Source organism: Myzus persicae, unplaced genomic scaffold (genome assembly GCF_001856785.1).
Source record: "Myzus persicae strain clone G006 unplaced genomic scaffold, MPER_G0061.0, whole genome shotgun sequence".
In the NCBI taxonomy this organism is placed as follows: Eukaryota; Metazoa; Arthropoda; class Insecta; order Hemiptera; family Aphididae; genus Myzus; species Myzus persicae.
Genome location: NW_019101513.1, coordinates 284,076 through 301,509, shown reverse-complemented (window position 1 = coordinate 301,509; position 17,434 = coordinate 284,076). Strand labels below are relative to the sequence as shown.

The 17,434-nt window shown below is 27.2% G+C and overlaps 3 protein-coding genes across 4 annotated transcripts; 2 read left to right on the top strand and 1 right to left on the bottom strand.

Moving 5' to 3' along the window:
* Window positions 1-339: 339 nt before the first annotated feature.
* On the top strand, window positions 340-5,015 carry LOC111029388 (lissencephaly-1 homolog). Of its 2 annotated transcripts, none has more exons than XM_022308363.1 (9): window positions 340-564; window positions 1,682-1,773; window positions 2,193-2,346; window positions 2,410-2,713; window positions 2,770-2,947; window positions 3,033-3,168; window positions 3,239-3,394; window positions 4,424-4,619; window positions 4,673-5,015. In XM_022308363.1, the coding sequence occupies exons 2-9, from the start codon at window positions 1,736-1,738 to the stop codon at window positions 4,744-4,746; spliced, it is 1,236 nt and encodes a 411-aa protein (XP_022164055.1). In that variant the 5' UTR covers window positions 340-564; window positions 1,682-1,735; the 3' UTR covers window positions 4,747-5,015. The 2 variants fall into 2 exon arrangements, with proteins under 2 accessions (XP_022164055.1, XP_022164056.1); XM_022308364.1 differs by lacking the exon at window positions 340-564 and adding an exon at window positions 651-799.
* A 487-nt stretch (window positions 5,016-5,502) lies between these two features.
* On the bottom strand, window positions 5,503-7,577 carry LOC111029389 (putative exosome complex component rrp40). The gene has a single exon (XM_022308365.1). The coding sequence runs from the start codon at window positions 7,420-7,422 to the stop codon at window positions 6,712-6,714; it is 711 nt and encodes a 236-aa protein (XP_022164057.1). The 5' UTR covers window positions 7,423-7,577; the 3' UTR covers window positions 5,503-6,711.
* A 3,931-nt stretch (window positions 7,578-11,508) lies between these two features.
* Window positions 11,509-16,699, top strand: LOC111029377 (protein phosphatase PTC7 homolog). The gene is made up of 4 exons (XM_022308353.1): window positions 11,509-12,061; window positions 12,252-12,431; window positions 15,454-15,909; window positions 16,362-16,699. Exons 1-4 carry the CDS (start codon window positions 11,833-11,835, stop codon window positions 16,409-16,411), a joined length of 915 nt encoding a protein of 304 aa, XP_022164045.1. The 5' UTR covers window positions 11,509-11,832; the 3' UTR covers window positions 16,412-16,699.
* The last annotated feature ends 735 nt before the right edge of the window (window positions 16,700-17,434 follow it).

Below are 17,434 nucleotides of genomic sequence, written 5' to 3'. Positions count from 1 at the left end.
CAATTAAGAAGTATAGACAAATCAACATTTCTAAAAAATGTTTTATTAAATAATTTACAGTAAAGAGTGGAGGGGAGGTTAAGAAGTACAATAATTCTAAAGAATTTGAAAATATGGTCTTTAAGTATAAGTGTTTAAAAATTCCAAAAATCAGAATTTGAATAATTTCATTACTAAGGGAAATATAGGAGTGAACATGCTAGGCGAATCACCTTGTATAATAATATGTATTATATTATTGTATAATATTATCACAGATAACAGAACAATATTATTGGAATTTTATATCAATTCGCTTATCACTTCGATTTTCTCTACATAAATCACTATTCATATCTACACAAAGTGACGCCATATTGTTTTATATCACAAAATACAACAAACATTAAATAAGCATAAGTGAAAAATATCGTTTTCTTGAAATGAAGTTCTCTTACTTAAATATTAAAAGTTAAATACATATTTTGCATAAAACATTCAAGTTTTTTCTCTAGTGATAAAGCATTTGAAATTATTGCGTTGTAGAATATACTATTCTTACATGTCATTTACCATCTGGAACAGGTATGCTGTTACTTATTAATATTAAATGATAATAAGTTCATTTGTTTTTGATTATATTTTATTCCATTTAACATTTTTCATATTTACTATATTTACTAATATTTATTAAGTTCGTAGTTAAAATCATTCTATAATTTCCATCAACTGTTCTACTTAATCTAGTATACATATAAATAATAATAATTGCAGTATGTTATTACCCATTTTAATAATTTTGTTATTTACAACGACACTGGTAATTATATTAAAGCTTTTTGTTCTATACATTGATTTAACAGATTGATGCAGAGTCATAAACAAGTACTTAAATAGGCAATAGCAGTATTTTTGATAAGTGAAGTTTAGGGATAACTTAATCATACTATGCTATATCGGTACTTAAAAAAGTGATCAATATAGACACTACTGCTATTGTAGTATTATTTGAAATACCTTATATTATTGTCCCCATACTTCATCAAAGTGACACTGGGCACTGACAAAATTAACTTAGAGTAACTACGTTCTAAATAGATATTTTATTTTCAAATGTTAAATATGTCATTATATATTGACAATTATACTTTCTTTAGCCAGTAATATCTACTGTAACAAAAATTATTCATAATAATAAACATTTGATTCGTTAATAATAAATCGATTATAGCAACTTTAAAACTATGTAATGTAAATATCACTTGATCATTGGTTAATTTAGATATGCTTTTTATAATTTTAATAATCCTTCCTATTCATCCATGTGTCAAGTTACAAGATAAGTAAATATAAGTATTTTGTACTTATGAAAGTATAGATACAGTTTTAAAATGTATTTGTATCCAAATATATAACTAACCCTGTAATGTAACATACAATTATATTAAAAAGAAGAAATATGAAGTTAGATTCATAAAATATAATATATAATATACAATATAAAGTTTATTCATTTAGAGACAAATAGCTTTTCAAATTTTTCCAAAATAGTTAAAAATAGTCAACTATAGTTTTTTGTAGTGCAATATTTTACTAATAACTTTGAACAAATATATCTTAAAAATAAAATAAATAAAATAACTTATTGATTTAAGTTTTCTTTTTTTGCCATTGATATAATTTAATAAATCTTTTTTTTTAGATTGAGGAAATTATAATTTAAATAGTTACAAATATATTAAACTGTTGGACAGTCATGAAAATGGTGCTGTCACAAAGACAACGTGAAGAATTGTAAGTTTTTATGTTTATTATGTTTGAACAAAATAACTTAAAAAATATTGAAGATTTATGCACATTAATTTTAATTACAATAATATTATCAAGCAATCATAAAAATGAGAGTAAATACAATGTTTAAACCATTATTTCATATTTTGATGTGGTTGTATTACAACTTTTGTAATATGTCTACTACAGCACTCTAAATTGTAAAAGTGTGGTAAGTTGAACCTTGTGCATAGCTATGTGTCAGTCTATAATATGTTTATTTGGATAATGTCACTTTTTTTTTGTTAGTCAGCATTTGGTATTTAAAAGTTATTTATCATTGCAGATCTAAATTACTCATATAATACTATTTGCTATAACCTGAATATTATTTTTTATGTTCATTACATTTAAGTAGATCCTTAATAGTTTTTTTTTTTTAGAAATAAAGCAATTGCTGATTATCTTAGTAGCAATAGTTATCACAATGCCTTGGAAGGATTAAAAAAAGATGCAGATATGCCCGGTGAAGTAGAAAATAAATATGGTGGTTTACTTGAAAAAAAATGGACGTCTGTAATTAGACTGCAAAAAAAGGTGGTATTTCAAATAATCACTATATTACTTATATAAATATGTGATAACATTATTAATATTTAGGTAAGCGAGCTTGAATCAAAACTTTCTGAGTATGAAAAAGAAATTAATTCTGGAGCTCCAAAAAGAGCATTGCGTTCTCCGAGTGATTGGATACCAAGAGCCCCTGAAACACACTGTTTAACCGGTCATAGAGAGACTGTCATCAAAGTTATATTTCATCCTGTTTTTAATATTCTTGTATCTGCAAGTGAAGATGCTACTATAAAAAGTTGGGATTATGAGACTGGCGAGTATGAGAGAACTTTAAAAGGTCATACTGAAGCTATTCAAGATATTGCATTTGATGAAAGTGGCAAACTATTAGGTTATTTAATGAAAAAAAACTAGTAAGTTTTTATTTTAATTTTTATATGTTTTCAGTTTCCTGTAGTGCTGATATGAGCATAAAGCTGTGGGATTTCAGTCAAACGTATGAATGCATCCGCTCAATGCATGGTCATGAGCATAGTGTATCTGGAGTATGTTTTCTTAAAGGAGGAGATTTCATAGTTTCATCTTCAAGAGATAAGACAATTAAAATGTGGGAAGTAAATACTGGGTAAGATTATAAATATATTATAAATAATTTTTTAGTACAATTTTAGCATTTTTTAAATTTTATTCTTTTGTTATATCATTTCTAGATACTGTGTTAAAACATTTACTGGTCATCGGGAATGGGTCAGAAAAGTCAAAGTTTCCCCTTGTGGTCAATTTTTAGCTTCATGCTCTAACGACCATACTGTTAAAGTTTGGATAATTGCTGCAACCCAGTGTAAAGTAAGTTAAAAAACATATTATTAATATTATTTATAATTTAATTAAACAATTCTTATCAACATTACAATAGGCTGATTTACGAGGACATGAACATGTAGTTGAATGTATAGCTTGGGCACCAGCTGCATCGTCATCAGCAATTAATGAAGGAGCAGGAGTAGATCAGAAAAAAAATGGTTATGAAGGTCCTTTTATTATTTCTGGATCAAGAGATAAATCAATTAAGGTATGTAATGCATATTTTGGCTTTAGTTCTATCTATCTCTTCTCTATCAAAATTGTAATTAGTATAAAAAATAATACAAAAAAAATCCTGATTAGAATTTATGTGCTGTAACACAGACTTGATTAAAAAAATCAGAGGAGTTCTACTTAAAAGTGTGTTACAGGAAGACCTGACAAATTAAATAACTTTTCTTCGTATCAAAATCTAAAAAAAATTTTTGTTTTAAATAAATTATTATATAACATTATTTATGTTATATTTGAAAATAAAAATAATTGAACCTGATATTGATATTTTAAAATATTATTTTCTATTTCTATATATTTTTTTTGAAAATGAAAATAGCCAATTTGTAAATCTGTCTTTAGAAAAATGTTGTATGTAAAACCTTTCCTGTAAGTCATGTAGTTTAATTTTTATAATTTTTTGAAATTTCATAATTTTTGTTTAGTTAAATTGATCTACCTAGTCATAAAAACATATTTCAAACTAAAAAATTAAAAACTTTTTTTAAATGTTTACTAGGAATTTCTAATAAGTACCTGCTACAAACTAAATATTTTTTTAAAAGTTATTACTTTAAATTGAAATTGGACTTCAATTTTTTTTATTTTCAGTATGAAATATTAAAAATTGTTATTTTATACGGGTAATGCAAATTATATATAAAAAAAAATTAGTTATTTCATTTGTCAGGTCTTCCTTTTACAGAGGGTGTACTCCAAATAATAGGTTTTGAGTTTCCCAAGTCATTGAGTAAGAAGTCACTGTAATGGACATGTTATATTTTAATTTAATTTTAAGTAAAGTATTATTAAGTTATTTTTGGCCTAATACTTTGCATATATTTTTATTGTTATTAACTTTTAAATGACTACTGATTGCTGTCATGCAATGAATATATAATTTTTATGGAATAAGTACTGTTTCCCCTTGTTAGATTAATTATAATTCACTAAAAATTAGTTCTAAATTTGAATTGTATAATTTTTACTGTAGAAACATATTAATCTTAAGTTTTTTTTCTAGATGTGGGACGTCGCATCACGTTCATGTTTATTTACTATGATTGGACATGATAATTGGGTACGTGGCTTAGTTTTTCATCCTGGTGGTAAATATGTTATATCAGCAAGCGATGATAAAACACTTCGAATTTGGGATTTGGCAAATAAACGTAATATGAAAACACTATTGGCTCATGGACACTTTTGTACGACAGTTGGTAAGTTATATAATCAATTGTTTTTTCACACAATAACTTTTTTTTTTTTCTAGATTTCCATAGATCACAACCATTTGTAATAACAGGTAGTGTAGACAAGACTATAAAAGTTTGGGACTGCCGCTAAAATTTTTGGTTCACAATTTTATATTATGTTCATAATTCTTTGCTAATTTTAAACAGTATCTCCACAATGATGTTTTCATTTTCTAGTCTGTCATAGAAGTGTAGGTAGTTTGTCTTCAAGTTGTATTTGTATAAAAGTAGCACGGCATTTTTTTTATAAAGAAACGCCCCACTTCTTTATGTATTGTAGGTATGTGTAATTTTTATTATTTCTCATTACTAGTTTTTAATAAAGTTTTAGGTTTAAAATAAAATATTATTTTATTTAAATACTTGCTTTTCATGTATGACAATATATAATGTTGTTAGAATACTTTTATTTTAATTGAGCATTTGAATTTATAATTATTTTTTGTACAATGCCTAACTTTATAGATTTAACAGAATTCAGCTTCATTCAAATGTTTTTTATTATTATATTTATTACTATTAATACATTTCTTTTATAATTATAAAGTTATTAATATATTGGCGTATTAAGTTATTATATTAATATATTAAGAGTCATTGCATCTAAGTTAAAAACTATAATTTGTTTTCTTAAATTTGTATTGTACCATAATATTATAAAAATTATTTGTCTCTTAATTTAAGAGTCCTAAACAATATTAAGTTTAAAAGTTATACTTTTGTTCACTGATATTGATTAAACATAATAACTAATAGGTATATGTAAAATCCATACTAATAATAGCATTACCTAATTATGATGGTATGTTTAACATATAATTTTTCATGAAAACTGGTAATTTGAACAATAATGTTGTAAATTCTTTAGCATACTTAATTCAACAAAAATATTATATATAAGCTGATAAGATACTGTGGTTTGATAAAATCAGCTGGACAATTTTCAGATACATTATGTATGTAATGAGTAGTACATATGTGTTAAATTTGTACTTATCTATGACTGTAGCGTTAAAGTAAAAATGTTTTGCAGGACATTCAATATTGTATATAATATTCTGTTTATTTTTCTGAAAATTAACCACTATTACTCTCTTATCATGTTATGACCATATAGGCAATTACTCTATCAGAATATAAACTGTTTTGGTGCCATTAATTAAAATTTATAGATAATTCTTAATAACTGCAATCACAACACTCAATATTATAAAATTGTACTCTTTTTAAGTGGTTATTTTCGGTAGTTTCATACCAATGATTTAGTTATGGATTAGTAGATAATTAATTTCTTTTATTTACAATTAATTAAGATCCTGGTTTTATAACTATTGTTTATATTTTGATTCCATTTTCTCTGCGAGTTATTGACAAACGTGTACATAATTTTATACATCTATTGCCTTTGTATACATTATAACAATTAAGCTTATTCATAATCAATTTATAAATTACTGTATTAAAATTAAAAGTGATCAGATTAGATGTTTTTATTCTTTAAATACCTATCTTTATAACATAGAACTGGAACATTACTCTCTTATATTTTGTTTTTATGAGAGAATGGGTTAAATAATAACAAATAGGTATAAAAACTTATGTTAAATTAGTTAAAAATTGACAAAGTAGCATTTTGGGAACTATTGAATGTTTTTATAAGATATATTTTTATTTCATTAGAATGACATTTTAAACTATACTTAACTAATGATTTCTAAATACCAATATTAAATCCCATACTTACAGTACAACATGTTATTTGTTGGTCAAACATTAAAAAAATTTATTGTACTTGTGATTTTGATTGTCTTATACATATTGAATAATACAATAATTCATTATTTTATTAATTTACAAGGGTTTAGATTCTAGATCTATAGAATATAAATATAATATATTCTACTAATCAATATCTATGTATATACCATAAACTGTTTTAAGGTCTTCGGATAGTACCTATAATATAAATAGCTCTTAAATCTTAAAAAAAATCATAATTATTTTATATTGATCAAATGGTAAGTTTACAATAAAAAATAGTTAATAAATACAATTTTTAAACATTTAAACTTTTATTAAAATTCTTGACTAACTGTGGAATATCTTCTTCCTCTAGATGTTCTGCATTTAGTACAGCATTTCCTATAGCGATTGTTGTTCGTATCGAAGAACTATTAATCCAAATCTTTCCATTTGCCCCAATAACAATTTCATAGGGAACCATCTGCCCAAGATGATAAAGTAATTTTGAATTTGATCTCCTTAGTCTTAATGCATAATTTAAACTAACATTAATCAAAAAACCATTTTCTAAGTGACCAAGAATTATGCTGTTGGCATATTCTACACAACTGATTTCAGATTCCATAAATGGCGTTGCCGTTTTAATCTTAGCAGCTACAACATTCCCCACTTTGATATCAGGTCTATTTTTTTTTGTAGCGTTAGTGAATGCTAAGTATGGAAGAGTCGCTAATTCGGAAGCTCCAATATCAACTTTATACATTTCAGATGTTTTAGCGGCGACTATTCCCACTACAACGTCGTCCTTAGCCGGTATGTATTTTTTTTTAAAATATTCTATCCAAAAGTATTTGTCATCTTTACACCTGAGTACTCCACCGTTACATACGATTATTTTGTTGTCGACACTCTTCAATCCAGGACCAATGGTTTTTTCACTTCTTTTACAAGTGTCTCCTTTAAGAATTATATGAGAGACGTCATTCCCCGGTAACACAATGTCATTAAAATCCACTGAAGTCATCGTAAACTGTTAAATGAAAATATAAAATTTCAAAGCAAGTAAAATCGCATGACAAAATAATGCTTATAAGAGATTTACAGAAGATAAATGATATAAATTATAAACAGTAAACACCGAACAAAAAATATAAGATGCCGGTAATCAGTATTCAGTATGCCATTCAATTGATAAAGAGAATGTTTTCAGACAAACTGCTACGGTGGTATAATGGTATATTGGTAAATACCATAAATTGAGATAATTTACAAGTCTGGAATAAAAATATGTGTTCCAACTTCTAATGATCTTTTGTTCCAAACATGTTGTGTTCTTAATTCTTATAAACATCTATATTATTATATATATCTTTTTTTATGGATGTTATTAACGAATAACGGGCAATGTAAACCGCGATTTTTTTTTAACCAACTAATATTATTTTTTATTATTATTACCTATTTATAGAATTTTTTTTAAAGAATCATTATTAATTTTATGCGTGTATCATAATACAATAAACTACATTTTTTGAAACATTTGGGATAAACTTATTTTTGTTACTTATCGTACTGCCTATTTAAAAATCAAGTGTAGAAAATCAGACAGACTATATAAAGTGCCATTCTTCTAAATTTTGTTCAAATAAATAGGTAATAATAAAATTATAATTTATTATAAAAATAAAATGATAATACTTGTTAAATTTTTTTTTGTTATTCAATCAAAATATTCATAATATTTTGGTACATGAATAAAATTAATAATGATTGTTTAAAAAAAAAAAATCAATTCTATAAATAGGTAATGATTATAATTTATAAAAATAATATTAGTTAGTGAAAAAAAAAATTGTGGTTTACATTGCCCGGCCAGGACCACATTGCCCGTAATATATGCACCTGGTATAAAATTCAAAGCTAATCAAACCCAGGCCCGTCAACACATGTAAATATACCCGCCAACATTTTATTATATTATTTGTATTTTTACTATTATTACTATTTCTTTAAATTTCGTTGTGTGTTTTATTTTATATAGGAATGCTTGACCAGCTTAGAATAGAGATTAGCATTAGCTCCCCACCCTCTTTTTGCTATCTACCTATTTAACCACCTATGTGACTGTACCTACAGAAGATTTATTTAACCACCTATGTGACCAAGGTAATTATAATTACCTTGTATGTGACTATGTACCTACAGAAGATTCATACGATTAAGCAAGCCTTGTTCATAAGATGTCCAGCACAACCCCAGACAAATGCAATTGAAATTGTAGCCTGCTTTCAAAATAAATTGGGCTGCCTTGGTACAAATAAATTATAGGTTGAAAATCGAGGTAATGTGGTGACTCCGTTACTGGAAGAAATATTTTTGGAACAACTATAAAAAAATAATAACGGTATACTGTTGTAATTTATATTTTTAAGAAGTTTTTGATGGAAACAAGGACTAAGGACATTATAATTTATGTAACTTTAGTAGAAGAAATACGTTTTGGTACGAACAACTATTTATCTATTTTGTTAAATAATATTAAATCCACCATTGAGCTCTATGGAATAAATTTTAAACTTTTATTCCACAAAAACACTTAGGAACATAGAACAGGTGATAGGTCCACCTATGAATATTTGTTGCAATCTTGATTGGAACATGGATCTTTTTGTTATGAGTTTATGACATAATTATAGTAGCTTTGCAAACCTGCATTTGCCGCTCTAAAATTTGAAGAGCGTAGTTTTACCGTTTCCCAAAAAACGGGACACCCATCAGCTGCAGTTACTATAACGTTGTATAATATAGTAAGTTGGTGTTGACGATCTGGCTGGGCCCAGCACATTTGAATGATATTTTGGGCCTCAGTTCACCTTAGGCCGGCTCTGCGATCTGGATGTAGGTTAGGTTTATTCCCTAGGCTAGGCTATATCTTTTATCTATGGATATAGGTAATCAATTCCATAGCTTTGCTAATTGTTTGGAAATTTTATAATTAATGCAGTAATATTTTACCATGTCGATGAAATAATGTACTGAGCACTTAAAAATCATATTTTATCTGTAAGATAATTAACAAGCACGAAGTATCAAGTAGATCGAAACCTTTGGATTTCGTCTGCTATTGGAGAAACTAGAAAGCACACTATCCCACGTTGAATTGAGTTGTTTCTTACGAGTCGCTAGGCTGTAGTGATGGTCTAAAGGGTTATATTTTGACAGTGTTGTACTGTTGTGTTACATCGATGATAGAATTACTGGCACAAACCCACACTCCAAATGTTGTAAATCCAGGTTTTTTATTGGATACACATTTGACATTTAGTCAACGTTTTTTTTAGATAGTTACCTTGGAGTGGGGTCCGACTAAGCAATTAAGTTGTCTTCGCTTAATTTGAATATTTATTTAAAATATACGATCAAGAAAAATGATATTTTGAAAATTTAAAATACTGAATACTAGAATTTTTGAAAAAAAATTGAATCTGCGACACTCAATTAGAATTCTCATTTTCCATACTTATTACAGCTATGATACTACTTTTTAATGTATTGATTTTCCACCGAGATACTAAGGGTGATACAGGGATTAGAGCATGATAGAGTATGTCCCAAAATACTGTATAACGTTTGATCTTTGGTATAACACAGCTAATAGCTATAGGCTATGGGAGGGGGAAAGGCCCAATTGGCCTTTGAATTTAATGATTTATCATTGCATATACAAAAAAACAATATTGAGCAGAAGTAGTCTGTTTATTTATAGTCAAAAAAAAAAAACGAACAAAAATGTAGTTAAAGTCTTTATATTTTTTCTCCCATTCAAATGGTTCGGAAAATGTAGAAATGGTCATTTGGAGAAAAATGTATCGACAATTATCATTTTTAAGAAATAGGAACCTAATATATTAAGTAATATAACAAATTTTATTGTTACCTATTTGTTTAACATGGAGCACTGTATACGTATGCAATTTTAATACAAAGCATTTGTTATAGGGATAATTTATAAATATACTATTAACATTTACATTTTTAAAAACTTAAATACATAAGAGTGTACGGAATCAATCTTATACCTGTGTTTTAAAGAACTAATAAATAATAGATAGGAACATTGTTATACCTACTTTCAAGTGTCAATAATAATTATTGTATTATTATACTAGTCGTAGAAAAAAATTACGTTTTGGAGGACTGATTTGAAACCAACCTCATCGCAATGATTTATTAAACATTTTGTTTATCCTGTTCAATAATATTGTTAATAAATTAAAAGTTAGAACATATAATATAATCTGTGTATAGTATAATATGAGATCTCGAGGTCACCCAAAACGGGGGCTCCTGTGAATTTCACACCCAACAGTTTCATAAATGTAGTCACTACTGATTTCTAAGTTTCTAACACAAGTAATCGTCAACTGTATTCCGGTAATAACATTTTAAAGTGAAGTCTTTAGCCTTGGGTACTTTAATTTGGTAAAAATATACTTAGTAGTAGTAACCCAATACCTTGTCAAAGGTCTACGAAGTAGTTTATCTTAAAGACCATTTTTTTCTAATCAATGGGCACGGTGTTTACAATTTGTATTTTGTTTATTGATATGTGATATTATGATGATTTATTGATAGCAACAATATATCAAATTAAAATATACATTATTAGTTATTCATCGACCTTATATATTACATTGTCTTTTATTATTGTGGAAATTATGAAATTATACAATCCTTCAACACTATATCTAGTTAATTTATGTCTATATATATATATATATAAAAACTTATAATATAGGTCTATGCGTTAAACTTAAATTTGTTGAATGTTTTTGGAATATAAACATATGCATGTATAAATGTGTAATCGAATTAACTTAATATTTTGAATCGGTTAGTAGGTAGTTCAAAATCATTCATATATTTTTCAAAAAACGTAACAGCATGAATAATATATATAGCAACACAGAACAATGGTAATAATAGCAATAACGTAAGACCGTGGTAGCAACCTTAACAACTGCAGCGCAGCCTGTGGCTATTTAATCGTGCGACTCGTTTCGCATCCGACATTATATTGTTCTGTGTCCCAAGCGGAGTTTGGCACAAGACTATGGAGTTTGGTCAAGCTCTAATAGTCTTCACTCTTCATAGTTCATGTTAATAAAAATTAAATGATAAGGCTTAAAAATTGATAACGTTAAATAAATGGTGAATCGCAGCTCTTTTTAGACACTTCTCAATAGTTATTTAGGCTGAGGAGTTAATGTAATTTTTTTTTGTTAAAGTTAAAAATACATATTCAACAAATTATTTAGTCAAAATTTATAAACATTTTAACTTTCCACTTTTAATTGTGTTCAAAGTTCCGCATCATAATTATATTCGTGTTTTAAATCGGTGAGCACAATGACAATTTTAGTTTAAATAAATAATGCAGCAAATAGTTACTACTGGTAGACTGATTTCCCGTGCTCTATGGAATGGCTTCACTAATTTGGCACCTTCAAATTCTGAACACGTAAATAAGAAACGTGAGCCTTCATTCCTTTATGCTGTTTGTGGTTTTCCTAAAGAATCTTCACGTAAACATCCTCCAGTTAAAGGAAAATTTGGAGATGATGCTTGGTTTTCTGCTAAAGGAAAAGCAATTGATGTACTAGGTATTTTTTTATTTTTATTCAAATAAACCATAAGATACTTTTACCGAATAGCAATTATATTTAACCAATTGGACTACAGTATGAAAATAACAATGTTTACAAGCATAATAACTTGTATAATATGATTGACATGAAGAATGTGTTTTGTTGATGTATTAAATATATCTGGTTATTCGTATTTAATTAATAGGTGTAGCTGATGGTGTTGGCGGTTGGCGCCACTATGGCATTGATCCAGGCGAATTTTCAAGTTTTCTCATGACAACATGTGAAAGACTCGTATCTTTGGGAAAAATTAAGCCAAATGAACCAAATAAATTATTAGCTCAAAGTTATTACGAGTTACTTGAAAATAAACAACCAATTTTAGGTAAGAAAGTTTTTGGTATTTATGTATTAACACTTTTATTTAGCTAGTATAATAGTTTTCAATTGTATCTTTATCTTTATATATTATTAAAACGATTTCTTATGACAGTTATATCAGAAGTTCTACTGGACTGATTTCCATGGTTTCTTTTTCTCCCGCATGTCACCAATCTAGTCAACAGCTAGCATGTTTCACTGAAAAATATGCACATTTAGTCCGGACTATAATCACTGTTTAAATAGTCTTGAATATTATATTTTAAAATCAAATTTATGGGGAAGATAAGTATCAGCATAAATCAGGATGATCAATCTAAAATTTCTCAAAAAATTTAAATATATTTTCGTTTTTCTTATTGTTTTTATGGTTTTAATGCTATAATGATCAAATATATAGATATTCTCTGTCATTAAAATATTCAGTATCAATCCGCTCAATGAAAAGCAATTTGGGATTTATTATTTCAAATAAGTAAATAATTGTGCCCCTTTTTTTTATACGATACACCTACTTGTTTCCCATAAAGTAATTATAACAATACAAATATATAGGCTAGACAAAAAAATATTAACTCAAATAGAAACTCATAAACTTATTTTTATAACATTGTACTACCATTAATATAGGTAGGAAGTTTATAAATTGTGTTCAATGACAGTTAACTAGAAGTATTTAATGTGTATTAGATTACGAGAACTGGGCAGAGGAATGCAATGTAATGATTTTACAATGATGTCTGTTTTTATTTTTTATTATTGTGGCTGATGACATTTTTTTAGAATAAAAAATTGCTTTAATTTACTTCACTGGAAATTTTTGGTAGAAAATTGGATCTAGTTGGTACTTTTGGAAGGTCAATATTGAAAATTCTCAGTAATTTTAAAATAATCTGGGGAAAAAATAAATTCTAACGTTTATTAAAATTGTAATATTATCATTAAAATAATTGTTTGGTAACCTTGGTTAGGTCTTGGATTAGAATTGTTTTTCATTGTATGCAATGACTTAGCATTGAATTAATAACTCATCCATTACAGTGGTTATTTAATGATTAGGCACCCTCGACTCCTATTTTACAGTAGAGCATAATTTAAAATTTATAATTATAACATAATTTCCCACTTTTTGAACATTAAGATTCTGACAATATTATTATTTAGTGATTACATTTAATATTTTATTGATTTTATCTACAGTGAAACCTCTATTAATGGACACCTCTCAATAGTGGACCCTTCCCAATAGTGGACACTTCTAAATTCCCCGGCAAAAATGTATGCGCATAATAGGAGTTATAACCTCTTAGTAGTGGACACTCTTAATAGTGGACGTGGACACAATAAACTGGTACCAAATTAAAAATTACCTCTCATAAATGGACACAATAAATGTACATATCGAAAACGTTTAATAAAAACACTATATTTATCTGTTATATATTCGTTTATATTTAAAACCAAGGAAACAGAAAATCTAAGTGTTCGTGTTTTAGTAGAACGATTTTGCATAAGCAAGTCACAGGTAAATTTAAATATTTAATTATGTACATACATATTTTGTTTTAATTTATCTAAAAATAATTTAATGAAAAATATAGGTGAATAACATTTTACAAGATGCGTGTAATTTGAAAAAATATTACGCTATTTTTTCGAGCACTTCCTGATAAAACATTGTGTTTAAAAAACGAAATTTGTCGTGGAGGTAAAATAGCTAAAGATCGTTTAACTGTTTTACTATGTGTAAATATGATCGGGGAATTTGAAACTCCGTTAATAATTGGAAAATCACTAAAACCACGTTGTTTCAAAAGTGTAAATGTATCAACGTTAGGTGTTAATTGGAAAGCTAACCATAAGGCATGGATGAATCGAGATTTAATGACAGATTGGCTAATGTGTTTTAACAGAAAAATGGAGATGGACAATAGAAAAATTATTTTATTTCTAGAAAATTAATATTCCAATGTATATGTTCATATGTATACAGTGTACATATAGCCCATTTCCTACAGTGTCTCCCTATAGTGGACATTTAGTAATTTTTGAAAATGTCCACTAAGTAAAGGTTTTCTCAATAGTGGACAACTCTCTATAGTGGACAATTTTTAATTCCCCGTGGCTGTCCACTATATAGAGGTTTCACTGTATTATCAAACTTAAAGGTAAGTAATAAGAAAAATTTTTATAGGATATATTTAACTTTTTAACCAAGTTATGAGGAAAAATTATGTAATAATTTAAAATTACTCGTATGTGGTTTAAAAATTAAAATATCATTTAAAAACAACAGATAATTTTCTTACATTTAAGTTAGATAATAGGTCAATTCATTTTAATATTAAAATTGAATGCTAATAACACAAAATTGATTCTTCTTCTCTTTACAGGACTTTAAATATATCATTATAATATATTTTGGTTGTAAATTTCCAACCCATGGTAAGATTATTAGAGGAAATATTAAAAGGGGGAACTATTTTTTCTTGCATATAATTGTATAGCATATACTTATGCATGTTTATTGTATATAAATTATTTTTTATAATTTAAAGGCGGGACAAATAATTTACCCGGTGCGCAAATTGTCAGAATCTTATCTTGTTCCTAGCCATAAGTCATTTGGTTGTAGATGAAATGTGTAATACAGCATAATTGCAATTTATTAGAATATTGCTTTTGTCAATTAATGACAAGTATCAAACTGTGAAAAACAAAGTTTTTTAAAATTATGATGCCATAATTTACAAATGTGCTTTAGAATATGCCCAGTTATATAAACATTGGTGACATTGGATATACAATTATTTTTGTTTTGTAATAAGTAATTTATAATTTATATGTACAATTATTATTATTAATCATTGGTAATCGCTTGTGTAATATGTACTTAAATTATAGTTGATGCATGACCACTTTCAAAATTAAAATAACCTAACCAAAATACAAAACAATGAAAAAGATCCATGTTCTTTACAAATCGTCAAACTACTCATTATGGATATTATAATTATGATTTACAGGAAGTAGTACAGCGTGTGTAGTGGTGCTAAACAAAGAGACCTCCAGTATTTATACAGCCAATATTGGTGATAGTGGTTTTATGGTAGTTCGTGGCGGACACGTTGTCCATCGTTCTGAAGAACAACAACACTATTTCAATACTCCCTATCAATTATCAGTTCCACCGCCTGCTCACAATGGTCAAGTATTAAGTGACAGCCCAGACTCGGCTGATACTTCAGATTTTGCTGTTGAGAATGGAGATGTTATTCTTTTAGCCACTGATGGAGTTTTTGATAATGTTCCTGACCATTTGTTGTTAAAAGAATTAAGTCAAGTTGAAGGTGTTCGTGATCCTTCAAAATTGCAATGTGCTGCTAATACCATTGCATGGATGGCCAGAATATTAGCCTTTGATAGGTCTTTCTTATCGCCATTTGCACTTTCTGCTCAAGCTAATGGAATCAATACTGTCGGTATGTAAATATTATTAAGCAGTATGTATATATTAACCTGGAACTGGGTTCTTAAAATAAAGTGCCCATGGTACATAATTAAAGTACCTTAAAATTGACTTTGTTTGAGCTCTCGAGTTATACCCAATATTAATTGAGAGGATCTTTCTAAGCATTTTAAACAATTTTGAGTATTTTTTAAATTTTTTATCACATAAGTGTTAAATTGAAAATACATTTAAATTATTGTTTTTATCAATTCAATTCACAAATACATTACTTTGAAACCAATTCTATGATTATATAAAATACCATGGTACTTCATATTTATCTTTAACCTATATGAATTAAACACATATACATATATTTTGTTATGAGAATCTGAGATTTTCAAATTTAATTTTATGTATTATTTTCTAATTATAATTTATTAATAATTACTAAACTAGTTGTATTTATTGCATTTTTTATAGGTGGAAAACCAGATGACATCACTGTGCTTCTAGCAACCATTGCCATGTGAATGTGTATGGGAAAATACTAAAAATTAGAATGAAATTATACTTGTTAGTGAGCAGCTAGCTTTTGTTTTAAATTACACCATAATTATATAATACATAAACCATCAATGAATTATGTCATAGTTGTAAAAAGTATTTAGTAACTACAGATTTAACAAAATGAACAAGTGTGTTGATTATTATAATGTTTTTGCACTTTTGTTATGCATAAACAATTTTTTGATTAAAAGAATCAATGTTTATCAGATTATATGTAAATATGATTGTACATAATATAAATAATAGAAATTGAAATAAAAATCAGTTTTTATAATATAGTCATTAATTATTATAATATCAAATTGTTACTATACTCGAGAAAGATACACGCTTTTTATCCGTCGATGCACATCTCCCACCATTTAGCTAGCCACCGGGAAAAAGTGAGGGAAATGAAGCCTCCGTTCTGTTGACGGTGGCAGTCGGATGTGCGATTTGAGTACCTTCTCTCGAGGAACGGAGCAAATACTTTTATAATTCTATGCTGTTTTTTTCATCAAATTATTGATTTATGTTGTTTTTTTTCCTTATACCTTTTGGAGCAGTGTAAGTGCATTCATTTTTTGTGTTGAATGAGGTTTTTGGTAGAAAATTATATCTAGTGGTTGCAAAAGGTTTGAGGTCTGGTTTAAAGTAAGGAAGTAGTTATATTTTACAATGATAGGGGAAACAGGAGTATCCTTTTTGGTTGTTTTAACTTAAATAAGAATATTTGTAGGAACTTGAAATATTTAATTAATACTCTCATTTTCTAGACACTATAATACTATACAGTTTTTGTAAAAACGTTAGTACTTTTTGATATTTTTATAGACAGTTAAAATGTTTGTAATGATTTGTTAATAGGTCAATAATCTTGAAAATGTAGTACAGTTTTTGTTATATTTTGAGGTAATAAACTGAACCTAACCTCTGAATAGTGGACATCAACATTTTGTCTGCTATTCAGAGGGTAAGTTTTTAAAATGTATAAAGGGTTGATTTAA

Excerpts from the sequence above, each read along its gene's own strand:
- LOC111029388 (XM_022308363.1), top strand. The coding sequence starts at position 1,736 with ATGAAAATGGTGCTGTCACAAAGACAACGTGAAGAATT. Across the intron at positions 2,948-3,032 it reads ATGTGGGAAGTAAATACTGG|ATACTGTGTTAAAACATTTA; the intron begins GTAAGATTATAA and ends TATCATTTCTAG. Across the intron at positions 4,620-4,672 it reads ACACTTTTGTACGACAGTTG|ATTTCCATAGATCACAACCA; the intron begins GTAAGTTATATA and ends TTTTTTTTCTAG.
- LOC111029389 (XM_022308365.1), bottom strand. The coding sequence starts at position 7,422 with ATGACTTCAGTGGATTTTAATGACATTGTGTTACCGGGGAATGACGTC.
- LOC111029377 (XM_022308353.1), top strand. The coding sequence starts at position 11,833 with ATGCAGCAAATAGTTACTACTGGTAGACTGATTTCCCGTGCTCTATGG. Across the intron at positions 12,062-12,251 it reads AAAAGCAATTGATGTACTAG|GTGTAGCTGATGGTGTTGGC; the intron begins GTATTTTTTTAT and ends TTTAATTAATAG. Across the intron at positions 15,910-16,361 it reads TAATGGAATCAATACTGTCG|GTGGAAAACCAGATGACATC; the intron begins GTATGTAAATAT and ends CATTTTTTATAG.